The sequence below is a fragment of the Taeniopygia guttata genome, chromosome 2 (genome assembly GCF_048771995.1).
Source record: "Taeniopygia guttata chromosome 2, bTaeGut7.mat, whole genome shotgun sequence".
NCBI classification, from domain to species: domain Eukaryota; kingdom Metazoa; phylum Chordata; class Aves; order Passeriformes; family Estrildidae; genus Taeniopygia; species Taeniopygia guttata.
The window spans coordinates 61,193,230-61,220,782 of record NC_133026.1 but is presented as its reverse complement, the minus strand read 5'-3'; the positions used below and the strand labels follow the sequence as shown (position 1 = coordinate 61,220,782).

Here is a 27,553-nt window from a genome sequence, read left to right as displayed (position 1 = left end):
ATTTTCTGTGGTTACAGAAAGTCTAACTCACACTCAACATATTGCAGTCACTTGGTTCAACATAATAAATCTACACAAAGTTTCTGAACAGTATCAAAACTGATTAGACACCTGTACACACACCTCATTTCACTTAGATTAGAAATGCCTGTAGCAGCCCAGAAATATTTGTGTGGCTAAAATCTGTACCCATTTAAAACAAGATCATTTTTGACTGACACCTTTTTGATTAGCTTGAGTTCTCTATGTCACATTTGTCAGCTTGCAGTGATTGTTGAGAGGGGTTCAAATCCCTATCTCCATCTGCACACAGTTACAGCAAAATAAGCAATGGCCACCCCAAATGTCAATTTTGACCTAAAAAAGTATGTTTTTGTTTTGTTACTAAGATGTCGGCTTAACGCTTCAACTGAAAGCTGGACATATTTGTGGGTCCATACCTCACATTTCATTGAGGTTGATCCCTGCAGGCTCCCTCTGTCCTCCCACTTGACATTGGCCCAGTACCCAGAGCAAGACAGCTCCATCCACTTCTGGCAGGGTAAATTTCCAGACAGGGGCATTTGTCTTATAGTGCTCTGGAGAAAAATATTGTACTTGCAATCCAAATAACAGCATATGCTACAACCTCATGGGAAACAGACACCAGAAGATGCCATGCAAGGGAGAAAGACCCTGTAGATCATTGCCCCCAAACTGGGACTGTCTCGCTGATGAAGGTTCTCCAAGGAAGCTGGACAAAGGCAATGAATTCTTTTCTCAAGAGATGAAGGAAAGAATAAAGTGCATGGACCAAGAAGCATTTAATACCTCCCTCATTGCTGAGAGGATGAGAATGAAGATAGGCACGCTGAGGAAGAAAGCCTTTGCTAGATTCAACATCCGCCTTATGGAGGAAGAAGTGTACCTTAGTTGGAGACTCAGAAAAGAGGGTCCTCAAATTCTGGAGAACAGAAAAGGAATTGCACTGTCCTTCTACTCTTCTCACATCTGTTTCCTAAGGGCCTCTTGTCAGCTCCTCATCCAACACTAGCACCAAGTACAGTGGCCCCAGCACCCTCTATAGTCAAAGCACTCCTGGCTGCTTCAGGCCCTGCTTCTCATGTGGTTCTTCCACACCTTTTCCTCTCTCACTAATGAAAAGGGTAGACAGTGATTAGAGGACTGAATCTGGCTGACACACCATACAAGCAGCAGCCTATAAAGCATAAGGTACTTTGTAGATACTTATTTTGCACAGAATATTTTTTCTTTGGTAATTATGTAAAATTTGCTTTAAATAGTTAATAAACAGGCACTCACTGTTTCTATTTGTCTAGCATTTTAAAAGTCACTTCTAGATTTTATTACATCAATACTGAAGACTTTTGCTATCCTCCATGTTTACAACATGTAAAATCAGTGACTTTGCATTCTCAGAATTCAAAGGTATCAAGAGAAGATACTCAGAAAGAATACCCATTTATTACAATTTAAAGAAATCAAATATTTCCAACCTATTTATGTTCAAAACTGAAAAGGTTAGCACTAAGAACCAAAACACACAAGATGTCAGTCATTGTAGTACAGTACAAAGACTGTATTTGGCATAATACTCCTATACAGAACTGAAGGAAGGTTATCACTGTAGCACACGTGGTACTTGTGGAGCCATTATACTTGAACTGTGATAAACAACGTCTGTTTCATTTTTTAAATAGTTCAGAAATAGCAATAAGAAATTGTTTATTAACAATAAAAAAAAATTGCCACAAAGCTGTTATTGAGAAACTAAAAAGTCACATGAACAGCCCAGGCAATTTCTTGATGAAAAGAATGCTGCCCCATTTTAAACTTCAATCAAAACAGAGCATCAGTCAGTCATAGCATATCAAAGATTTTTGGAGTATGAATTTAAACACATGGGTTATTCATTTGATTGAGACATACTTACCTGTCTCCACAGTGACAAGCTATATAGAACTTGAGGGGTTTGTTTTCAAACTAACAATGTGTCCTTATACTGTCAAATACAAATTGCAACAAAACCGTAACTCACTTCAAACATAAAACTCCACCCTTTTGATACCAGAATCAGCATCCTGCAGTTAACCTCCTCTAAAAGACCAAAAACTGTCGTTTGCTTCTCTACATATTTTACAGATTTCACTAGCACCACAGGGTCCTGAATTGTTCCTAGTTTCACTGCTCTGCCAACTCAGCTGCTCCAGTCCCCACAACAGCTGTCCCCTGCCACCTCAACTTAGCCAATATCCAGAACCTACCTCTTTGCCCAGCCTCTTGTTCAACTAGATCCTTGGTGAGGTTTTAACCATCTACTTCAGCAGCTGACTTCTGCCTTGGTTTTATTTCAAAACTACCACTCCCCTTCTTCTACATAATGCTGATCTATTTCTAACAGCCTTCATTTAGATTACAGCACAGTTTTGCCTTCTTACCCAAACCACCAAGAACACCAGAAGTCGGAAGAGATGCTCTTAGGTTTCACTTCTGTTTCCCATTCTCATCATAGCTCAGTGAGAAAGAAATATTCCATCAAGCCTTAGATAGTCCAGAAAATACTTCAGACCCATAAGGATGCTGAGTCTCACAGAAGGAAATGGTTCCAAGGACTGGAACACAGTCAACATGGAGGGAAAACCTTTTCAGGAGTCTGACAACTCAAGACCACAAAGTCCCTATTTTTCTGCATGAACAGACTTTTATAAGAGTTTACGAATACAGCTAAATCAGAGGCAAAATCTCTTGTCCCAAAAAAGACTTTGAGACTATGCGCCAAATCACTCGCTTCACCCTGAAGTGGTACAAAGATTATGCACCACTGCAAAACATCCTCTGTCTTCCTCACACTGTTCTCTCTCATAGTAGGTTCATTTGGATTGACATGGTATGAAACAGAAAATCAATGTAGGAAATTTTAGGATCTACTGTAAAAGCCCAGCAAGAAACACAGAAGGCAAAATGGGACAGTCATATAATAGGAAGTTTCTTGGAAATAGTGCTACCAAACTCATCAATCTCAATGGTAGCAGAACCCTGAAGATCCCCAGTGTTCTGCAGGAACACCACACTGTGTTGCCAAATATAATCTGTGTTAACCATTCCTTTCTTCCCTGAAGCATTAATTCAAATACCAGCAATTCAAGCTGACTTAGTGCAAAACTATTTAGTAGAATACACAAAAGCAATAACTAAGCATTAACTCCTGTCAACAAACAATACACACATTCCAGCAGCTCCTTTTAGACCATCCAAATGACAAAATACTACTTTGTTTTCTCCACTCTCAGTTTTCATGACAATTATCCATTAGCAAACCCTCCTCACTAAGAAACTGAGGAGGAACAGAAAAGTAACTCAGTTCACATGAGGAATCAAAAAATCCAAATGCCAGTGCTGTAAAACATGAAGCAATCAAACACTTAAGAATACTGAAAAACATCCATGCATATGTAAGAACACAAGGATTTCATCCTACTCACAATAAATTCACTCTTTTAAGAAAAGAAATTAAGTTTTCTCTCTTTGTCAAGACAACATAGCTTGAATCTTTATAACACGTATTTTCTACAATAACCACAGCAAATATATTTTATGCCAAAAACCCAGAAATGTTTCTATTCTCCACCAGTGTCCAAGACTTTATTAAAAAGGCTGCCACTCAAAGTAACACATACCTTATGCAATAACCTATTTTGTATCCAGAGGAACAAGATACATGTAAAATTTTCAATAGGTAACATTCAGCAAATGACTTGAAATGTTCTTTCCAGAAGATAAGTACAATTTTCTGCTGGAACAGAAACCTTATCACTTCCTGAAACTACACTCAGATGCAACAGTCCCACAGCTTCTCATGGGTGGAAGAAGTATGTAAATCTCTGCACATCTGGACATGTTCAATTGTTAATAGAAAATAATCAAATTGTTGTTGGCTAATTTTGTGTCTTTTTTAAGCATGCAAAGAAGTCAAGTCTGGGAATAAACTGGCAACTTCACAAGCCTCAGAGTAGGACAGATAGAAATACCATTAATGGATTCACTCATTGCCCAGTGCTACATCACTGCATAACACTCCAGCTGTGACACAGTCTAGAAAGACACATACTTCACAACTTCATATCTGGAGAGAAGACTGCCCATTGAGGAGTTTTCCTCCCTTCCCACTCACCCTGGAAAGCTGAAAGGCTGACACCAGTTAGCCATCAGTTTCTCCAAGAGCTGGAAAGCAGAGGGGTGGAAATGGTGGCAGCCACGGCTGCTCCATGACAGTGCTTCTGGCAACAGATTCCCTAATAACCAAAACCTAACAGCACAGGAGGCGGGTAGCTAATTTTCATACAAAACAGACAAGGTTCAAATTAGAAAAGACTCAGTAGGAGAAAAGATCTGAAGAAAAAGGGGGAGAAAGCTTATATACTGGAGGGACAACATTTCTTGCTGCTTAAAAACACAACCTTTCACGTATGATAAAAAGTTCAGGTCTAGACACAATCAGGTCTTTCCTGCAAGCACAGCCACGCATTTGCAGCATGTTGGGAAGTGCATTGAGGTATTGTCTTCAGCCAGACTAAGGCGTGCTTTCAAACCAAGGAATGAACGAAGCAAAGACAGTGACTCTATGCAAGTGATTTCTTTCAAGTCACAAAAAAACATAAGGAGGCCTGAAAAACACAAGGTCTGTTACGACCAAATTTGTGTATATGGCGTCCTCTCTTAAGGACTAGGAAAGGCTATTGGATACAAAGCACCAAGAAAGTTATCAAGATTTTCCCCCTTATTAAAACAACCTTCCCCTTTGATATCTCCTTCACACAAAGGGCCCATCTTCCTTTTCAAGGCTGCCCAGCCAGACCCACTGTCTCCATCCTCCAGGCAGAGGTTTGCTGTGCCACTGCAGCACAGCCCTGCATGTAGGTGAGGAAGGGACAGAGCAGTACAGTGCTACTGCATCATCAATCTTACAGGCAACAGGAGCATAACCTCCGCTGAGTATCTGTCCTGCATCATGCTGCAGGAAAAAAAAAAAAAAATCAAGATAGAAAAATGGAAAGTACTCTCTGCTAATTTTCACACCAACATTAAATCAAGTTCAGCAAATGGAGAACAGCCATTATGGGATTTTGAGTCACAAGCCTCCTGTCCCTGGCAGAAAAGGATGGGAAACAGTGCCCCAGTCCTGTTCTAAACAGTGCTCTGCATGCAGATTTGGGATTTTCTTCTTTTCCCTATGCTATTAGGCCTTCTCCATTGATGACAAATTCTCATCTTGATTCTTCACACACACAAAGTTTATTTTCCCATCACAAAGAAAACTTGACAAAAGTTTCCATGCCCATCTCATGCTTCACTGCATTTAAGTGTTTCCAGTGAAGGAGGAACAACCATGGACCTGACCTACTCCACTTCAAACTGCACTCTCAAGAGGTCTGGACACCCAACTGGGTCCTCTTACAGCTGTCCGGAACGGCAGCTCTTCTTGAAAATGGTTCAGGAAGTGACACAAAGCACCGTCTGTCTATACAAAGCCTCATTATTTACTAAAATACTCACTACAAAGCTCAGCCAGTGTTCATACTTTGTCGTGAGGAATTCACAGGACATAGCTCAAAAGTGGAATCCTAAAAACAGCCAGGTACAGCTGAGGTACTGAGAATGATGATCAAATCATGGTAAAGCAACTAAGGAATCAAGTCAGAATTTAATGACACCAATTCAGAACTGCTGATGCAGAGCAGCAATATTTACCTTAAGGCAGCTTTTCATGTTTGACCTGCAACCATTACTTCAGGAATATCAAATTTATACACAGCATACTCCAAACACAAAGACAAAGCAATTCACTTACTTAAACCTGTAAACAAGCTTCCCTGAAAAATACTTTTTTTGTTTGTAAACAACAAACAGTTTCACTCTTACATGCTTCCACTGGAAGGGGAAGCATGTACCTTTATCCTCCATTCCCACTGCCAGCTATACATTCCTGCTCTTTTCCCAGCACTCAGTACACCTGTGTGGCCAACCAAGGTCACCTACAGCTGAAGACCAAACAAAAAGCCCTGAAAGGTTTTCAGCTGGAGCAAGTTTTAGGAGTCCTCACCTTTTCCTAGGTCTTAGTTCATTAGCAACCTTCATTTCAAAGCGCTGAACACATAATTTTTTATCTCCTGCCCTAGACATAGATGATGCAAAAACACCTCTCATGAGTTGAGGATTTCATTTGATTGAGCTTGACAGCAGCAATGCTGACAGGCCATTAAAACAAACAAAACTAGAGACAGGAAAACTAGAAGCAGAAGCCTTTACCTTTATAATTTTTCCTCCTCAGTCTCTAGTCCCTCCACCACCTCCCCAGCATTTCCACCAGATTAGTCAGCCCTTTACCTCATAACTAACAAACTAAGCGTGACTAAATGTATTAACAAGATAGCAGCATTAGGAGTGTTAGTTCTCCAAGGCTGGTCTCCTTGCTAGTTAAGCCATCATTCCTCCTACAAAATCTCTTAAAAACCAAGTAAGAACTTCCAGCTAAATGCAGATCAAGTTCTTCACTACCTACACTGTTTAAAGGTGCAGCTATATACACATGCATACAACAGTATCTGATATAATTTTTAAATCCGTATCAAAGCATCATCAATTGCATATAAACTTCATATGCTTTCTCCATAAGTCAACAAGCTCAAGTAGAGGCCAGGAAGAAAGAAGTGTTTCAGTACCACACCATGTCTGCTAGCCATGTTTCAACAGCAGTCCCAGAGAGGTTATAACTGGAGTTGAACACTGACTTGTTTGCTTTATAGACGCCAGGAGCCACACACAGAAAATTGCTCACTTCTGAAACAAATTACTCTCAGTTCAGTTTCTCCAGAGGTCAAGATAATTATGTCCTGGTGTATTATTGCATTCACCAGCACTACCTGGTAGAGGCAGCGTGCCAGCCCTCAGCTGCTTTAAAATGAGGCTCAGTGATAACCGTACAAGGGAACAACAGCTTTTAGAGTTCACTCCATGGAGGGTGTTTCTCCAAGCTGTCTGAAGAGTGACTATAGCCACCTAAGCTGCTCCAGATTCACCTTCTGTACAGTCACTCCTTTGTCCTCCCATCCCCATCTCGCACACCAGACCCAAAGGGGAGCAACAGAAAGCCCTGCAAGGGGAACTCTGTCTTCCATCATCTGCTCTGCTAAAAGCACGAGACATCCCCATGTACACCCAGCAAGAACAGGGGAAACACTTCACTACTATACACAGTTAGCAGTAAAGTCAAACAGAAGCATACCAGCTTTCCTTCACAGTTTTGCTACACCTGGTATTTCCTCAAAGACAGCAATGCTGCAGCTACACCTCCTAGACTGTCCTGCCAGCCCAGCAGCAAGGGCAGAGCAGTAAAACAGAGATCCGTGTTTTTCCCAAGACTGACAACATCAAATAAAGTGGGGCTGCCCACTGTCACAGGCAAGCAGTTTCTTCCTACTTTTCCCCCAAACACAGGGCTGCACTTGAAAAATTAAAACATTAGAACATTTTCAACATATGGACTTTTATGACCAAAAACCTCAAAAGTAAAAAGAGTCAAAAGGTCTCTCTTCAAAAATTAATCCTGGAATTAACATAATTCATTTGAAAACTTACCAAGTGTTGTCTTGTAAGAATTATTATACACAAACACCTGTAAGGAACCAGCTATTAATAGTACCAATGAAACCATCACACAAAAACAAAGAAGTGCTACTTGTGGCCCTGTGATTAAGGCTGTGTCAGCAGTTTGATTTCCATGACTTTAGCACCCAGCTGTAAAAACGGCCTTCAGTAGAGGCAAGCTTATTGCGCCAGGATCCACAGGAGCACAGTTTCTGCTTTCACTGGGTGAAACACAAGAGCCAACTGTGTTTTAATACATAATCTTCAAATAGGAAGATCCAGAATCTGCAAATTGTTTTGGGAAATAATCATTGCCAAACAGGGCTACACCTTGAAAGATAGTTTGATAAATACCGCAAGACAGAAACTTGGTAGAGCACAAGAAACAGAAATAAGAATTTGTGATGTTCTGTTTTGGCATACATTCTTCAAGAATTAAAGGTATTCCAAAGAAACTGCCTGTTAATGCACTTTTCATAGCTATAGATCTTTGTATAACTTGGCCACCTTTCACTTAAACATAGAACGGCATTAACAGATTTATGTTTCAAAAGGCACCATTTGAGATTCCTCAAGCAAGCAATCCATAACCAAATAAGCAATGATTAGCCCTGTGCATTCACAAATTAAAAGCCCTACTTACACTGACACAAGACCCACATCTGACCCAAACAAGCAGGAAAAATGCAGTATTTCAAACATATCTTAGGGGATGTATTACTCAAGGTCCTGCAATAAAATAGCATCTTCTTTTAAACAAAAAAAAAAAACCAAAAAAACAAAAAAAACAACAAAACAAAAAAAAAAAACTGAGTTAAACCCTAAACAGAATGTGACCACAACCCAAAAGAAACTTCTTCACAGTATGTTTTGATGCTTCAGGCACTGCCAGCAGCCTGAATTTTATTCTATTTTGCTATTAAATTTAAATTACAAAGAACATTACAGATTAGCTTAGAAGGCTAACATCCTTGACTGCCTCAGTATGGAAAAGCAGTAATGTCTCTTAGTTGCAATAATAAAATAGTTTAATTAAACACTGAATTTTAACAGTCTGATTCCCACACACATTCATATGCAAATTATGAGCTATGTTTCCTCCATAAGCATTAAGACAAAGGAAATACAGTCCTGCTGGAAAGCTAGAAAAAAGTAGTTTTTCATCCTGACCTTTCCTACATTTTTTTTCTTTATCTCACATTAAAACAAAGCCTCCTTATTGACACAATCAGAAGAACACGTGGAACTCAAAATACTTAAAGGCAATACATCTGACAAATTGTGTAGATTTATAAACTTGCCACTTCTTGATCTTTCCCAAACAGATGAGAGGGAAAACTGAACACACAGACAAAGTCAAATAATTAGCAAATGCCCCTCTCATAAGTTCAAATTATTTCTTTGTGAAAGCAATTGAAAAAAAAATTCTTCAAAGCCACCAGCACTGAAATGTCAAGAACTGAGGTGGATGAAACTGGGGACATTTCACTGAGCTTACTGTGCTCACAAGAGCACAGACCCTCACTAAGAATGTGGGCTTTACTTCCCTCAAAAGACTCGCTCTTCATTTGTTTTTGGTCACTCTTTCAATTTTCTTACCATCCAGGGCTATGAACTGGCCCTATCCTGCCCTTCAACACACAGAGACAATGCAGCAGTTGCCAACATTTGTAGAGTTAATACAGGGAGGTTTTACAAGGGGAGGATGGACAGTCACTTATACACCCAAGTACCAATAACCAACTCTGTAACAAAACTTTTTGGAAGCAAAACCACTCAATTTCTGCCTGGAAACTTGGTTTAACATCAAAGTCACAGTACACACACGAAAGCAACATAAGACATTACTGAGATAAGGCAAACTGAAAAATCAAACACACTGGTCAATTCCTCAAAACACAAAGAGGATCAGGAACAGAAAGGCTCTGCAGATGATGCTCAGGAGGCAAGCAAGGATGGAAGCACTGGTCCTCTTCAAATTAACTCCAAAGCAGCAACCTTACAGTACCTGTAAAAGTACTCAGACCCCATATCTTTATTTGCATATAAACACATTTACTGTGCAAGATGCTTTTACTAGAAGAAACAATTCCAGTAACCAAATTCTATCATCTTTGTTTATCCTGTAAAGTGCTTTGTATAAAATAAATGTTTCTTCATTGCAAGATGAGGTACTACTCAGGACAATAAAAGTGTAAGTCCCATCAGGTAGCCACCCTAAGCACCTTTCACACTGAGCAGAGCAGATAGGGAATGCAGGTGCTGTGAATTGTATTGGCTATAAGCCTAAGTAGGGCACCTGCATTTGCTTAAACAAGCCTGGGCTCTCACTCACTGAAACAGCTGCCTAGACAACCTGCTCAGGTGTTGAAACAGTTAAGTAAGAAGGTTCCCAGCTAAGATGACAGAATCCATCACCAGCAACACCTACTTGTATAAAGGAAATGAATTGGATTCGACTAATTAATGGAAGTTCACTATCACATTTTGAAGCCACACCAAGTAATTCTGAGAAACTCAGCCTACATAACAATTATCAAGAGTAAGCTCTTTTCCACCACTGCAGGTACCCATTACACAGCTTCCCCATCAGTTAATGTATTTCAAATACATGTGTACATTCTTATTTCCTGCTTCACACACCTTCATGTCTTCTAAAGATAACTTAAACCATCATTTTGCAGTTCTCTCAATTTATCAAAATCAAAACCATGATATCACTAGGGAATTTCTGTAGTCTTGAATTTGCTTTCAATTTGCCAAGTCTGCGTTGCACCTGTCCTTAACTGATCAAGACAGCAGACAGATGTAAGATCCTTTAATATGATGAAAACTAAGAGTTTGCATGTGACAAAGCTGAATTGCACTCAAAAAGGAATTCGCAATCAGTATTCCGCTATTTGAGTTACTCTCAAATTTTAAGAATAATCTGATCTCTCCTAATGTTTAAACAAGTAAAGCTACAAGCAATAAAATAATTTGAAATTCTAGCCAGACTTCACAAATCAAAAATAGCAGCATAATAATGCATTTCTACAAAGATGGCTTCTATAACATGAATCAACTGTGATCCAGCATAAATAGAGTGTGAAAACACAATGATGATACCAATGAAAATACAGCAAGTGTAATTTTTGAAGACAAAGTCAGTCTTAAGATTCTTATTCTTGAATAATGAAAATCTCTCAGATTAGTAAAAAATTCTCTTCTCACTGAAAAATGCAGAAAAAGGACTTAAACAATTACACTATATATTCAACTTTAAAGTGCTGCAATAAGAACATAGAAACATTTAATATATATCAGGTGACCCCAAGAAATTAAACACATGAAGCAAAACCACACAGTCACAACTTTTCAGACTCGGATCAGCTGCAAGTGTGACTATTTTCCTAAAATGGACGAGCAAGAGCATAAAGCAAAGTTTAACTTAATCTTAGTAACTTCCTTGCCTTCACATATCAGAACAATTCTCCAACTTTATTTTGCCTTCAAAAATAAAATTACATATTTTACTGAGCCTGCAGATCTACAACCACAGAGTCCCCACTGCTTTTTCAAAGACCAGCAAGATTCTGGAACAGCTTCCAGTATCATTGCAATATCATTGCAAAGACTGAGGGGAAGAAAACCACTTTTTAGCCAAGAAGCTGTAAAGGTTTGGTCTTCAGCAGAGCAATGCTTGACCAGTAACAGTCAAATCAGCACCACAAAGAATCTTCTCAGCTACACCTTTTTAAGCATGCCCATGGAGCAGAGAGACCTCAAAGAGGCACCTAAAAGATGGAAGAGTACACCATTTTGCATGCAGGCTTGAAGAGTTCTGTATCCCTTTTGTACTGTTTATCTTGTAGTATTTTAATAGTATTTAACTTCAGAGGCAAACAGCATGCTAAATTTTGGCAGGAATACATTGACAGACTATTACTGTGTAATCATGGAAAGAATTACATTGACATCAAAACCACAATTATTTAGCTGAATGAAATCCAGACAATATACCCAGAAATTTTGGCTTTCAAAGCCAAACATGCTCCAAAGTAATGTTTATGCTCTTAGAGAGGATATCAGTGCTAAAGAAAGCAAGGACAACAATCAGCAGCCAAAGATATGGTATCTGTTTCTTATCCTTTCAACAGAGAAATCTCAATTAAGAGGAAGCTATGGGTCATCACCAGCATCACTGATGAAGGCACACATTGCTAATGCATCTGAAGATATTCTTCATGGACCAAGCAAATGCTAGGAAAAAAAAAAAAAATAAACAAAATAACCACACTCCTGACAGCATGCCTGTAATTTGACAGATAGCAGCCTCAACAGTCAGATAGTGCTACCCATTTCCAGAATAGCAGCAGCAGAAATCTACAGTAAGATTTAGAGTAACAGTCAGAAGGTACTGCAGCATATCAAACTAGAAACATAAAACTCAGGGGAAAAAAAAGTATGTATAGGAGCAGTCAGAAATATTTCCTTCTTGACTTTGGGTTTTATTTTCTGCAAGACATATGCACCAATCTATACACCTTGGGAAAGACTTATTTCCATTCATAAAGTGGTAAACGTCTTCAAGGTACTTCTGGCACAGCTTCAGACATCCTAAGATACAAATAAAAAAACTGACTACTGTTTTCTAAATTGGGGGCTGGGTGGCTTAAAGCTTCCTTGCAGTACGGTGATATGCTACCTCAGACTGCCTCTGAATACACAGGAACAATTACCATTTACCCGAGGCATAATCAAGAGCCAAGAGGCAACTCTTTAACAGCTGTGCAGGTGTCACATATGCAGCAGAAACAAGGCATCTTCTCATTACAGCAAAAGCACTCACCTAGACACTTGACATGGTATAGTTTTTCCTTCTGCATTAGAATTCACCACACAGGCTGTAGGAATTCTCCTTTGAGAAGAATTTCCAAGCAGCAGTAAATTGGTCAAACGACAGCTGAAGAAAAGCCCTGCAGAAACATTTTCTAAAATTCGACTATATCTTGCAACACTTAGTGGTTAGATTTTTCTAGAACAAGCATATTTTTTCCCCTGTTATTTCAAAGGTGTTCTAGCCTGGCAAATGCAGCACAAGCTGGTTTATCTACTTGGATACTCTTTGAAAAAGGCCAAGATCTATGGCATTCCACATCCAAGGCAAGCACCACTTTGCAGCTGACACACATGTTGGACCAGTGGGCTTAGCTAAGCGTTGTAATGAAGTAGCTGACAACATCACAAGTAACTTTGACTTGTGCAAATGCACCATTATTCATCAAAATGGAGTTGTCTCACGGTACACAGTATCTAATGTCCTTCACTGAACTAACTACAACCATATCAAAATCAATGAATGTGTTTTTACACTTTTCTTACTGTCAAATGACACTGAGTTACAAGGAAAAATTAGTATTTCCCATTGAAAAAAAAAGACAATAATGAGAGTTAAACTAAAGAAACACTCCTGAAAAAGGAAACCTGTCTTTGGTATACCGATTTGCATACATTTGTGACTAAATTAAAATTGTTACAACATTCAAGTTGTATATGAGGAAATTCAGTTGCTTAACACATGTGAAAACACAGGTGCCAAAAGATAAGCCAGTTCAGATCAATTTGTTTGGCAGCCTTTACAAAAGCTTCATTGTGGATTTAGGTTGTAAAGCCTGTGAACACCCTCAAAAGGAACAAGCCATAAGGCCTTCGAGTAATAGGAACAGGAAACTGGAGAGACTTCCACTCTTTCACCTCACCTTCTGTGGTTTTGCTTAACTGAAAGACTGACATAACTGCATCCTCCAGATCAAATACACACGACCCAGAGGAATTCCTTAGCTGAGGTTCTGAAAAAATAATCAGTGGATTCATATGAAAGAGGCAGGAGGTGACAAAAATATTAAAGAGAAAGAAAATATTTTTATTTTGCTCACTTGGCTAAAAAGCAATCAAAGTAGCAAAAAGAGATTTAGAGCAAGAGAGAACATACACCTGTGAAAGAAGAAGCCAGAGACTGACCACGCTGCCACCTTGCTCTTGTGCCGTCATCCACCCAGTGCTTCAAGGAAGTTGTGCTTTCCAAAATAAGCCCAAGTTGTGCTGCGACAGCGTAGGAGAAACTGAGCTGACAAGCTTGTAAGAACAGTCACTTAATCAGGACTCTACTCCAGACCAAGAAGTCTGAAGAAGCTGGGATAAGGTTGCTAAGAATTGCCAAGAGAAAGAAAGTACTTCCTGCCTCCCAGACTGAATGAAAGCATAGGTAAGTGCAAAGAAACCCAGCCTTGGTACTCCTCAAAGACAAGGTGTCTTGTCTTGAGCAACAGGAAGCACCACTAGGATGAACACCAGTATCAGACTTCACTGAAAAGCCTTTTATTCAACCTTTTATTTATTATTTATAAGGACCACAGTGGCAGCTTTTGATGTGTTTCTCACACAGGCCATCAGCAGGTTCAAGTACTCAATTTTTCCTTGCCCTTCTGCATAGCTAGCTATTTTCTACGAAACCGACTCCCTTGTGCAGAAAGCTCAACAGACAAAAGGATCTGAAAGAAATAATCAGAGGGAAAAAAAAAAAAGACCATAATTTAGTGGTAGAAGATCAAGTCACATGGAAAAGATTTTTACAAGTGTCCTCTATTCAGACTGGATTGGCTGTAGGTACATGGAGAAGAGGAGGCTTTAGCTCATTAAAACTTTAGGAAACAAAGAACTACAGGTTCTGTCTATGCCAGCAGTCACCAGTCTTAATTAAATTTTAAAATTCCAAAACAATTAAAGATTAAACAAGCTGCATGCTGCTGGCAATGGGGTATTCTGTTCTGCTGGACTGTCAGTCCACACAGTAGTGGCAAATAGCCCCCTAAGCACAGCATCAGATGTCATGAGAAGTGTTGCCTGGAGGAGGCCATCTTCCCAAACCCTATTTGGTCACCATGCGTAGATGTGTTTCATACCTCAGCACCATAAACATGAACTTCAGCATTTTCTTTTTCCTAGAACACTTTCAGTATTTTATCTACATTTACAGTAGGTACACATCACAGCATACAGTACCTTATGATTCACTTGGTGTTCTCAATGTTTTTCAATCCACATCCTGCATACATCATGTTCAAACACAAGGAATCAAACTGCCTGCACTGGTCCTCGGATTGAAAGCCTGCTAGCTGAGCCAGGCTACCAGAACTTCCCTCTCCAGTATACAACTAAAGGACAGACTTCACTGGCAGTCACAAACACTGAGCAAAGCTGTGCAAAGGTGGAAAGAAAAAAAAAAAAAGTTAATAGATTAAGGCACACATGAAGTAATCCTGTATCAGTAATACTTTTTACTGTGAATATCTTCTAGGTAACTTATGTTCAAACGCCATCACTAACTGCATTATTCTGAAATGCAATGGAATACATATGGGCTACCCGAGGCAGGCACAGAGAGCAGCCAAAGTCCTGGACTCCCAGTCCTAGAAGAAGGCAAAAGCCCTGTCAATCTGTATATACTGGTGTAGAGTATAAACCATATGAAAGAGTAAAGCATTGAACCATGTATTTATAGATGGCTATTAATGCAGACTTTGAAATAGTCTATCTAGTAGCCCTCCTCTTTCCAAAAGGCAGTCAAGGCAATCAAATATCCAGCATCTTTGTCTAAATAGGGTCTCTGTTTTCAGAAAATATTCTAGTCTTCCACTTCAGTATTTATTATACTATTTTACTCAGTAAAATACCTTTTTTCTCAACAGTTTTGGGTAACAATCAATAGCAGCACTTTTCATTTACATCCTGTAGAGGGAAAATACCTGAAATTATATTTTAGGAAAGCTTAGTTTCATGCCAGAGCCACTATTCATTCGCTGCAAATTATTTTTAACAAGCCCCTTATGCCATCTTGTCACAAACTGCAGGTGGTTCCACTTCCAATCCTGTGGAGTGGTCATAATATCATACAACCTTATATTGAAAGGGACTTCTGTGCAGTTCAAGACCCCTGCTGAAGACAGGGTCAACAAGTGCAGGTTGCTTAGGGCCATGTCCAATTTGGTTTGGGTACCTCCAGGGACAGACACTCAACTTCTATAGGCAGTTTCTTCTGTGCTAGACACGCTCATCATTTAAAACAAACCAATCCAATAAAAGCCACCCCAAAACAGCACATACCCTCCCAAGTTTCAAAGAAATATCTTGCATTTAAGTTTGTGGCCAAATGAGTGTTCCTACATCTCTGCATCCTCAAACTATGATAAGGACGTTCAACGCACATGAAATCCTCATTCAAGAAAACTCTTGGCTACTTAGAGACAGAAACTGAAATAGAATACTTGGCTTCAAACAGGACAATATTTGTTTAAATGAACAGGCAGCAATACTAATATTTAGCTTTACTCAGAAACTAAGACTATTTGTTTTAATGAAAAGGCAGCAATGCTAATATTTACCTTTCAGCAAAGATTATCCTCCTATTTCAATGCGAAAAATCAATCCCTCCGATTTTATTCTTTTCCTGGCAAACCAACATCCTGTCTCTGCTACAACAGGCTATAATGTTTCTCTACCTGTGTTTTTCAGGTATACACACGTTTCTCCAGTGACACAAATTCCCACCTCACCATTTGATCACAATACTGAAAGAAGCTTTTGCAAACATTGTTTAACTGTTTTCTATTGTTTAACTGTATTCATTGTTTAACTGCCTTCTCAAAGTAACATTTATTTTATTTTAGCCACAGAATAGCAAAGAGTTTTGTAGTATGCAACTCCATACCAGCTATTCATTTCAGGGTTTTTTTTAATACTAAGCAATGACTCATGATCTGTTATTACTATACTTTGCCCCACTGAGTCTGTCTTGCTCAGTTTCATCTTAACAGCCAAATTTTTAAAAAAACAAACACCTTGACCTCAATTTACAACTGCAAATCATCTCAGTAGCTTTTTTTCCCCCCTCTTGATACAGTTAACCTTTCTCCAACTGTGAACTGTAACTGTGGCATGAAACTTGCAGTACACATGTATAAGGGTTCGGTGTGTTAGAGGAATAGCAAAGGCTGTCAGCAACTGAACTTTTGATACAAAAGACAGAGGCAGACCCAACGCTTTAAGCTCTTTTCAGGCTTGGTTGAAAGTTCTGAGGTTGCTGCCTTAAGTTTTGCCAAAGAGAAGCTGTATTTGACAGAATTGCAAGCAAAGGAGCAGAGGCTGGAGCTAGTATTGCTGCTGTAAGAACTCTCACTAGGCACAAGAGACACAACTGCTCCCTTCATCTACCCTTTGCAATAGCCTCAGGGCATATACCGGCACTGAGCTCCAATGCATTGCTTCATACAAAACTGAGCTCTGAAGTGCCTGCTGAACTATCTTGGTCTACCTTGCTGTATCTCCTAGGAAAACACCAGATGCAGATATTATTTACTGCTCATAATCCAGGGGACAACTGGGAAAAGTAAAAACATCAACATATAACGTCATAGTTAGGCTCAGACAGATTATTTCTTGGTACTTTTCCAAGAAGTCAAATATCTAAATACTTCTACAAGTATCAGTATAGAAAGACAATTAGACTGACTGCAGTGCAATCAGATATTCTGAATAGATATTTAAGTTGACTTTTAACAGATATTTAGTCATAAGGTCTAGAAAACAATGCTCTAAAAGTGTACTGCTTTAGTAGCTTCCTGGTACAACCAACAAGCCATGTTTGCATAACTACAATTAAGTTGTTAATAATATTAGTATTTGATTAAAAACTCCAATTTTTACAGAGTGACTCTTCAAGTTACCAAGGTTTGAAAAGTCCAGCATATTTATTTTGCATTGTGAAAACACTCAAAGTAGTCATATTCAAGTTGTTTGAATTTTTTTTTTTAATGTATTTTCACTTGCATATAAGAGGCCTGTTTAATTCAAAATGCTTCTCTTTAAATGAAGAAAAAAGTGCTATGCATTACTCACAATAGTCTACCAGCAGACCAATAGCTACATGACACTTCAGAAATGTTTCATCCATCTAACCACAGGAACTGCCGCACTCTGGAAGTCATTTTGGCAAAACAGTGAAATGTGGTTTGTCCCACTGCTGTGGTGTGAGAAAGATAAGAGAAATCTCAAAACTGCAAAAGGAGTATATAACACCACTGCCTACATGCTTGGAGTTTCTTATCAGTAATGCAAGTGCTAGAATGATACTGATTTCACCATAACTCCAAGGGCAAATGCAGAATTTGTAGAGGTCAATACAACTGCTTTGATTTAATAGAAACTAAGGTTCAGCCCTTGGAGCCACAATGCCATTTAAGTCCTGACCACAGAATTATGAAATTTGCTCTCCTTTGTGGCCTCACCATGCATAGAGCAAACTCCTCCTGTTATTTGGCCAGAGGTCAAACTCCCCTTCTTATCAGTAAGACATTCACCCTTGCAGATACCTGTCCTCTAAACGCCTTCTATCCAGAAGAAAAGCAAGTCACCAGAACCGATTTCACTAGCAGGTGAAGTTAAGCTGGCAAATGGCATGTGCCTCCAGTCTCTCACTAAATAGAAGAACTTGTGCAGACAGCCCATCTTTCTCTGGCATGCTGTAAAGTCTCACGAACCCCATTAAAAGTCCCTTAATCAGAAGTTTCAGTTCTGCCATATCTCTATTTTATGTTTCAGTTAATAGCTGCATCGTCAGTCAACTGCTCCATTATCAAAGTGTAACTCTCTGAGCTCAACTCTTTCTCCATCCTAGAAAGAAAACCCCAACTTTTGTCAGCAGAAAAGGTGGACAATCCACATGTTAATGGTTACACAGAAGTTCTGAAAAATAATGAGTTGTCTGATTCCAACACTATGATTAAGCACACTTGGCATCATCTCAAGTCAGGAAGGACTGTTACAGTTCAAGCAGCACCTCACTTGGCCCAAGAGCACTCTAACTACAAAAACCCTACTCCACAATTGCCCAAAACTGTCATGGTCCACATCCAGCTCAATACTTCCCTTTTACCTATCCTTATGTGCCAGGCCCTACAGGGCATTACTTCAGCAAACACTCTCAGAGCACAGTGGTCACACACAAACAAAAGCAGGCTCCTTATACAATACAACTGTGCCAGCTTGCTTTTTGCTGTAGCAGAAAGGGCACAGTTTAAATAAGGGGAGTTTACCATCGAATTCTGTTCTATACCACCTTCATCTGAAGAGATTCAAGCCTTATCTCCCACCTTGAAAGAGCACCAGTTAAAGGAAGAATGTGAAACAAGCCAATACTCCTTAGCACAGTTGTTAAAATAATTGCCTGGGAGAGAAAGTCTGAGCTCTAGCTTCCACTTCAGCATATTTGTACATTTTACACATGGTAACTAAGTTTACAAATATATTGCACCGTTTCTTCAGGGACAGAGAGATGCAAGTCTCCCTTTCTCACACAGGAAACAAAATCCAAGTCCCCCATTTCTGGGTGAGCCTCTTCAAAGATGGGTTAAGGAACAAGTAGTACACGACTTTCATTAAAATTCATCTAATAAAATAGATGGACCAGGAATCCTGGCAGCAAATCTCAGAATTGTGGAGAACTACAGCACCCCAACAAAGGCTTTTCCTAGCTCTGGTTCTCCACATGTTCCAATGATAAATAATATGTCTGTCAAAAGTTAAGCTAAGAAGGAAGCGCTGCTTTGAAAACAGACCAAATAATATAGAGAACACAGTACTGAAAGAATCATGGTGTGTAGCTACAGGCCTCTAACTTACTATCTTTGATGAAGAGAAATACACTTCTGCCAACAACCTGGAAGACTTTTCACACAGCACCAAAGAAGTCCTTGGGAAAGCTCTGACTGTGCTCTTGCTAGAAATAAACATCAAGCAAAAGTGTTACTACACAGAGATCACTAGTTTTTCCTCTTCTCAGACATAGTTACATCTCCTTGTCAAACAGCCCCTTGCAGGGTTCTCCCCAGCCTGCTATTGACAGACAGCTGCTAACCCATGAGAAGAGTGTGGACCAAAAAGTGTGGCAAGAACACATAACACCTGGCATAATGAGGCAAAACACAAGCAGCAGGTGAATGTTCAAAGCATAGTGCAGGTTCTCTCAGATAGCAGATGAAAAGCTAGTCTCTGGATTTACTCCCTCACAAAGAACCCACTGGTTCTTCCACTATAAAATAGAGACACAGCATTGACTGTCTCAGAGTAAAAGAGCAACGTGTTTGTTTTGACACGTACTTTTTCACAGTGCTCATGGACTTCTCAACAATCCACATCAGCACCTCATAGCAAACATACCAGAACAAGTCACAGTTGAAGGGGAAGAAGTTCTTCCATGTATGAAGCTGTCACTGACTAAATGCAAGCCATAAAGTGCTGTTCCACTGGGATTCTAAAATGAGCCTTAATGGCTACTATACATTACTTACTTAACAAGTTATGCCAATCACAGGAGATACACCCTCTAAGCAGAAGTCTTTCAGTACCAGCATCTTCCTGGAGATAAGCAATGTGCAAAGAGATCAAATTTTTCCAGGTAGTGGGAGGTATCTACATTGCAAATAAGATGTTCCTCAAATATGAGTAAGCATGTCCAGGACAACTTTTCATTTAGCACCCACTTTTCAGCAAAGACGGAGCAATGCAGATCTCTGCATGCACAAACAGTCCAACCAACTATCCCAGCTGCCTACTGGAAGTGTAGTAGCACAAGCCACAAATTGCACATATCAACCCTCCTGCACACCTCACCAGGTTAAAACTCACCACCATCATATCTTTTTTCATCATGCAGAAGTTGCTCCAAGGGAGATTGTGATTTCTTTCTCTTTCCATGCCATCTTTCTCCTGCACCTTCTGCTCAAAGCATCAGGACTCTGAGAGCATCATTATCCCTATGAGCAATATAGCCAAAAAAATTGGAGACTGCAATGAACGTACACGAATACAAAACAGGTGGCCTGGGGAAACACTTTTGTCATCCATTCAGGTTTCAGTACAAAGCAGGTACTGACTGTAACTGCATGGCTGCCCAGTGTGTCACAGTGAAAAGTGACAAGCACCCCTTCTGAGTGATGAGCCTGATCAGGTCGCAACCAATGCTGGCTGCCTCACACCTGCACTGGTACCTTCCCCACTGCAGACGTCAGGATGAAGAGTCCCAACATTGTCTCCTCGCACTCTTTCCTAGGTGCGGCTCCTTTCTCAGCGACGCTCACTTCACACCTCATCCCTGCACAGGTTTAGCTGATTTCTCAGGAATTCCTGGTACAGACTACTATAAGACAGTCCAGACACGAGACATAAAAAGCACTGCACCCCATCCTGTTCACACCAGTTGAAGAGCACTACAGACCCCCGGGGCAGACAAGCCCTACCCACGAGGTGGTCTGTCCGCCCCTAACCCAGCCGGGGACTGTCATAGGGAGCTTCAGCCCGGCGTGGAACTGGCGGCACCAGCGGGGAAGGGAAGCGGGCACCGGGCTGGGAAGGCACCCGCGGGGATGTGCCCCGGGGCCCGGGAGGGAAGGCGCCGGGCAGACCCAGGCAGAGCGCTCCGGTGCCCCTCTCCCGCGCCCGGCCCCAGCCGCCACTGCCGGCGGGCGCCTCGGGGCGGCTCCTCCCCATCCCATCCCCTCTCCCTCCGTTGCCGAGAGGGCACGTGAACGAGGGCAGCCCCGCCGTTACCTGCCCGGTGATGCCGGTGATCAGAGCCACCTTCCTGCCGTTCATCTCCTCGCCGTCGTCTCCCGGTGCGGCGGCGGCGCAGCCACACGCCTCCTCCGCCGCTGGCTGTGCCATCCTCCCGGCGGCGGGCGCGTCCCAGGTGCGGAGGTATCCCGGAGCGGAGGCGCGGCCGCCGGGGCGAGGCTCCCGGCGCTGGGGGCGGGCACGGAGGGGAGGATGCCTGCCGGCACCCGGGGTTACCTGGGCTGTCCCGGCCGCCGCCGCCGCTGCATTTCCGCGCTGCCGCCCCGCCCCGCCCCGCGGCGGCCGCAGGTGCAGCCCCCCGCAGGCGCGCTCCCGCCGCGCGGCCCGGGAGCGCGCCCCGCGCTCGGCGCCGCTCCCGCCGCGCCGCCCGACCCTGCAGCCAATCAGAAGCCCCGGAGCTGCCCTAAAGGGGCGGGAGCTGCGCCGGGGCCGAAAAGTGGCGCGGTGATTGGCTGAGGGCGGCGGCGCGGGGCGCGGCCGGGGAGAAGGAGCAGGAGGAAGAAGAGGAGGAGGAGGAGGAAGAAGAAGAGAAGGAGGAGGGGGAGTGAGGCTGCCCGACTTCCTGACCGCGTGTCGGGCCGGAGGATGCGCCGGCGGTGCTACGGGAGGCGAGCGGGGCCGGGCGCACAGCGCCCCCCGCGGCGCGGAGGAGTCACCGAGTACCGCCGCGGGGGGAGGCGCCGGAGTTCCCGAGCGTTCCCACACTGGAAACATTTGGCTATAAACGGACCAAAGGCTTCTGGAAAAAGGGATTTACAAAAAGTGTTTATTCTGATGAGGCACTGGGCCAGCGCGGCTTTTACCGAGGCAGCAAGCAGGTCTCTGTATGTACAAGGAAGAAGGTGCCGGCCCATGATTTGCTGTTATTCCATGCAGGATTTCACATTTCCCTCAATGGGAATGGATGATGGAGCCTCTGCATCTGCAGATGACCGTCCTACTGTTAATTTTTCTATTATTGTGCTACATGATCAAAAATTTTTCAATAACATCGAAAACCTGTATAGTATATTTAAAAAAAAAAAAAAAAAAAGCAAACCTTCAAATGGAACTGTACTCTCAAATTGTGAACTCTTTCTTGCATGCCGCTGCTCACTTTCTTGGTTTGAATTACCTTCCTGCAGCCTCACAGTCTGCGATGCCATGGTGTATTTGTATTTACAAACCGTGTATTTACATCACAGTTACAGAGTTGCAGGATGTCATCCCAGTTGTACCATTTCTGCCTCCTCTAGCTGAAGCCTTTTCTTGACAAGGACATGAAGTTTTATCAAGTTGGCAACATCGACTACTATTTCTGCAAAATTACTTCTTCCCACTAAGTGCTTGTTTTATGGATGTACAGTCTCAGATTCAGAGAGGAGGGGCACCACACATGAGCTCCACCCGCTAGTTTTAAAATTACAAGAAAATAAAAGGATATCAAATTCTGAGAGTTTCAGGATTTCGTATACCAGAAATGAGGCACAAACCTTTATTTGATTTGAGATTAGAGAGAGTTAGGAGCAAGTTTCCTTTCTTTACTTATTTACATACATTTACTTATTTACATATATTCTTTACATTTACATACATACATTTACATACATATTGTTCACTCTCCTGTTGTCTGAACTGCATAGAACAGTGCATGAGCTACAGCCTTAAAAATTGTCCTTTATGTGGCCAGATAAGCTTGTCAATTCTCGCTTTCTTTGGCAGTCCATTCATTGGCTTGCTTTTTTTCTTGTTCTGCTCAAAAAACTGGTGAGTCAGGCTGACAGTGTAAGCTCTGACACTGTGATAGAGGATCCCCCATCCCTGGGGCCTACATGTGCGGTTAAGAGCCTTTTTTTGGTTACTTTCTCCAAACAGTATTTTTCCTACCCCAGTTATCCAGTGTCCCACAAGAGTCCCATCTGTTTTTCAGATGTAGCATTTTCCTTGACTATTTCTCCCAAAAATACTCTACTGAGGAGGGAAGTTCATCCATACCTTTCATAAATTACCTGATTAATCAAGTGCATCAGTTGACTGATGACCTTTTCCTTTGGTTTTACTCTCAGGTGACAAGCAACTCCTGCTCTTCCTCTATTCAGAGCAGTAGTTCTCCTTCCTGCTCACTCCTGAGTGCTTCAGAACAGAAGAGTCTGCAAGAGTCTGCAATCTGTCACTTCTGTAAGGGGAGCATCCCAGCCAGGCTTAACTGAGAACACTTTACCAGGGTTCATACTTGTATTTTTGGTCAATAGTAATACTAGAAACAGGCAAGTGAAACCAGACAGGGTTCGAGTTCGAGTTCCAGCTGACTGAAGCTAAAAAGAAAAAAAATAAAAATAAAAGCCAAAAAAGGCCCCTTTAAGTTGCTTAAATTTCTGTCCCATTTATAAGTCTGGCAGTAGTAGTTATAGACACAGTTAGCCAGCTACCATAATCCTGCTAGGTCTGCCCCTGGCATGCACAGGCACATTCCAGGTTTAATGCACAAAGACCGTTCTGTCACCAAAGTCTTCCAAAGTACATTTACAGAAGAGACTGAAGGCTCAATTGTGGCCCAGGTACTAGATTTTACCTAAGTTGCTCTGGTGTTGACAGCAATTTATGTCAGACTGCAGCTGCAAACTGGACCAGCAGCCCCTAGGGACTCCAGGATTAATATTCACTCTGAGTGCTAGGCTGCACTGATGTCTCCTTGCTGCCTCCAGCACCTGTACCATGGCATGTGCTACCTTACTTAGAACTTTGTCTGCCCACCCCATAATCACTTTCTCACACATCCATGTGCACCCAGCTCTGGCTTCTAAAACTGACAAGGCCCCACGGAGAGAGGAGACAGCAGAGTGATGCACATCTGCACCTCCAGCCCCCTTGGATCCCTGGAAGAGGAGATGCTTGTATGAGCATGGGTGTCCAGTAAAAGTTTTATGCCCAGTGAGTAAATGCTCTGACAAAGTCTCAGGAGACACAAAGAGCAGTATGTGCAGCATTACCTTTAAAGCTGCCACGCCAAGAACTGAGGGAAAGAGATAGGACAGATGTGAAGAAATTTACTTGGTACTGGTGGATAAAAACAGTTATCTCAGGGAAAGAAGGGTGGAGAGCCCAACTAATTGAAGTTGAGCTAGTTAAACCAGGAAATAATGTAAAATGAACAAAGAAGAAGCAGAGAGGGAAAACTGGAGAGAAAATAAATGTCATTGAGAGTAAAGAAGAAAGGTGTAGCAGGAGAAAAGGACTGAAGTGTATTAGATTGCAAAAAATAGCACTTTAAATGTTAAAGAAAAGTGAAAAGGTGGGAGAACATGGGAGAACATCTATACCCTGAAATCTTATTACACTTGAGTACCACATATATTGCAGTCCTGATGATTTCAATGGTTAAATGGGGATGTGACCACATTGCCTTTGAAATTTGGAAAGGTAACTATGTGTGGTTTAAGGTGTCTTGTGAACCAGTTGTAAGTTCTTGCAGGAAATAAGCAGCCTTACTTCAGAAATAGAAATAGCTGATTTAAAATGCTGGCTTTATTCACTGTAAGACAAAGGTATCCCTGATTTTATTACAATAATAACATCACTCATGCTAGAGCTGTGGTAAAAGTTGACACAATACCACTGCATCCTATTCTGAACAGGAGTTAGAAGTTGTCATTGGACTGAGTGGAGCCCTCTTTCTCTGCATCATTCAGTGCAGCAAAGGGGAAAACTGACTATTTTTGTTTTTTCTGGGGTTCTTCTGAATGATCCTCATCCAATAGTTTAAGCAACTTGTGCATTATGGTGCTGTGAACTCCATTAAATCAGTGTCTATGGATCACAGAAGAATGCTGACTCAAACACATTTTCCTTTGCTTATCTGCGGCTACCAAATACTTTGGATCCTGTCCCCAGCTGTGAAGTCCATGGTGGCATCTTGGGGTTGTTCACAGCCCCACCAGGGCTGGCTGGGGAGTACAGAAAAGGAACCAATGGAGGATGAGTAGCTCATCCAAGTGCACTGTCCTTTCTGGGGAGTTTTTGATTTATACAGGCAGGCAAGCAAGGTAGGCCCAGGATAAAGTACTGTAGAAATAGCTTCTTTTTCTGCTTCGTTGTTTTAAAGTAATGGCAGCAAATCGTTGTATTCATTGACTTTACAGTGCTAGGGAGCTGTGGAAAGCATGTGCAAAAGGAGCGAAGGGTGAGTCCAAGGGAGATCCATCACAATGTGAAAGAATGTGCAGATGTTGGCATAAGAGGAAAGGGAACCAGATCTCATGAGGAAATAAGTAGAAGTGAAGAATGGGCAGAGGCAAGAGGATGAATGGACGGAGAGCTTCTTAATTGTTTTTCTAACTGTTTTCTTTAAGATTTGAGGGCATATGGAGTGATCCACAGCTTCAGTGCTATGACATGGTGACTTAGCAGGTGGAGCAGAAATAATAGGTTTTAAGTATGGTTCTATAAAGTGAGCCTCCAGGCCAGGGCCTGGAGATAAGCAGCACTTGGGAACCATTTGCTTCTCAGGTGGATCTTTTGTGACTGACAAATCTTGCACTTCCCAACAGGCAGGATTTCTTTCCAAGAGGACCTTCTCAGTGGAAAATGAAGTTGAGTCATCAACTCTGCAGTAGAGGGGGGAAAATTCCTGGCAGTACTGACTCCCAGCTGGAGCTCTTTGTGTTCAGCATCTGTGGCCTGTGCCCAGCCCACCAAGTACTAACAGCCTCCTTTTCCTCTTCACAAAGGCTCGCCTGCTTACTTTTGAAGGGGTGGGTAAGTGGTCAGACTTGCTCAATTCTTGGCAAAGATTCATCCTTTGAAGGGCAGAGACCCAATTCCTGTTGGTGCTGTCATGATGTGATTTTTACAGCACTCTGCACAACCTGGTGTTTCAAAGGCCAGTTCCAGTTCCAGTGCCATGTTGCTCTCTCACATCAATCTCCAACACTGCCAAGAAATTGTGCTACACTGCAGTAAAACAGATGGAAGAGCAGGATCCAGACTGAGCTTGGTGTCACTGTTTATATCCATCCTAAAAGTGTGTGCCTGGGAGACTGGCATGACCAGGCGTGCAAGTCTCAGGCCCTCCTGTGCTTGCTGCAGGAACAGCACGGGCGTGAAGAAATGGGGATGCTGGCAGAGCTTCAGGCAGCATGGTGGGCTATGTTTTGTAGCCTCAGGCACATGGGCAGGGCTATGGTTAGCTGGAGCCTGGCCCTCTGCAGCATCTCTGGGCAGAGGCTGATATGGGATTCTGGGCCATGAGCAGGGGTGGAGGAACCTGTTGGCAGGCAGGGACAGCCAGGGCTGGGGATACCTTTGGGGCTGGGATAAAGCAGCCAGGGATCCAAGCCAAGCTCTGACTCTAAAAAAAACACTGTTTTGTCTAAAAGGAGCATGGCAGTGACAGTCTAGTACCTCTCTGCTTGTGGTCCCCAAGCAAGTCAGCCCTTGGTGCAATGTGTTCCTCAAGCACACGGAAATAATTAACAAATGTTCCTTTGTATCTCAGCCAGCACTGGAGGTACTTAATTATGGACATTGTTTCTGTAAAAAACACCAAATAAATGTCCCTTTTCATTCCCAGCAGGGAGTAAAGAGCCATGAATACAAAAAGCATCAGGCCCAGCGATGTGTTAGCATATGCAATTGTCCCCTGCAGCTTTGTGAACTGATGCTAACTGGACTGCAGCCACCGGAGTTAAAACACCTGAGAGAAGAAACAGGTTTGTAACTGGAAGGAAAAGGAGAATTCTCTGTGCATGACTGATTAGAAACACTTTTGCTCAACAAGATTATTTCAGTATGTACTAGGAGTCATGAGACCTTTAAGGGAGATGTTGGCAGTTCTTTGAGAAGTGTAGTGATTGAAGTTCAGAAAACAATAAACATATAATTTTGCTAGACCTGACAAGCAAGTTTGCATAATTTAGAGACACTCACAAAGAGAGTAGCTGAATCCCAAATATCCAACTCCCTATGATGGTCTTCACATGCAGTGCTTCCAGCAGTGATATGAAAATACACCATACAGAATGAATGCTGTCAACATTTAATTGGTAGGTTTGAAAACCCACGAGAAATCACTGGGCCTGATGAGAATGAAAAACATCAATATTAAAATGTGACTGATTAAAATCTTATTTGTTGGTTTGGTTTCTTTTTCTCTGGGAGGGGGTATCAGAGAAGGAACGAAAAGTTATATGATAAGCCTTGAAAGTCTGCCCAAAGAAAGAGAAAAGAGCAACTACCGGAAGGCCAGGTTTTTCCCAAATACCAC

The 27,553-nt window shown here is 41.8% G+C and overlaps 1 protein-coding gene across 6 annotated transcripts in view; it reads right to left on the bottom strand.

Moving 5' to 3' along the window:
- The window catches only part of GMDS (GDP-mannose 4,6-dehydratase), a 407,595-nt gene extending 385,449 nt beyond the window's left edge, over positions 1 to 22,146 (bottom strand). Inside the window, exon 1 of one of the 6 annotated variants that reach the window (XM_072924089.1) lies at positions 21,289 to 22,146. In XM_072924089.1, coding sequence (XP_072780190.1) covers positions 21,289 to 22,026 — 738 coding nt within the window. In that variant the 5' untranslated portion in view covers positions 22,027 to 22,146. Of the gene's footprint in view, positions 1 to 19,362; positions 19,489 to 21,288 lie in introns of those variants that run through there. The other 5 variants (XM_072924090.1, XM_072924091.1, XM_032746846.3 and 2 more) reach the window with 5 other exon arrangements.
- Between the last annotated feature and the right edge of the window lie 5,407 nt (positions 22,147 to 27,553).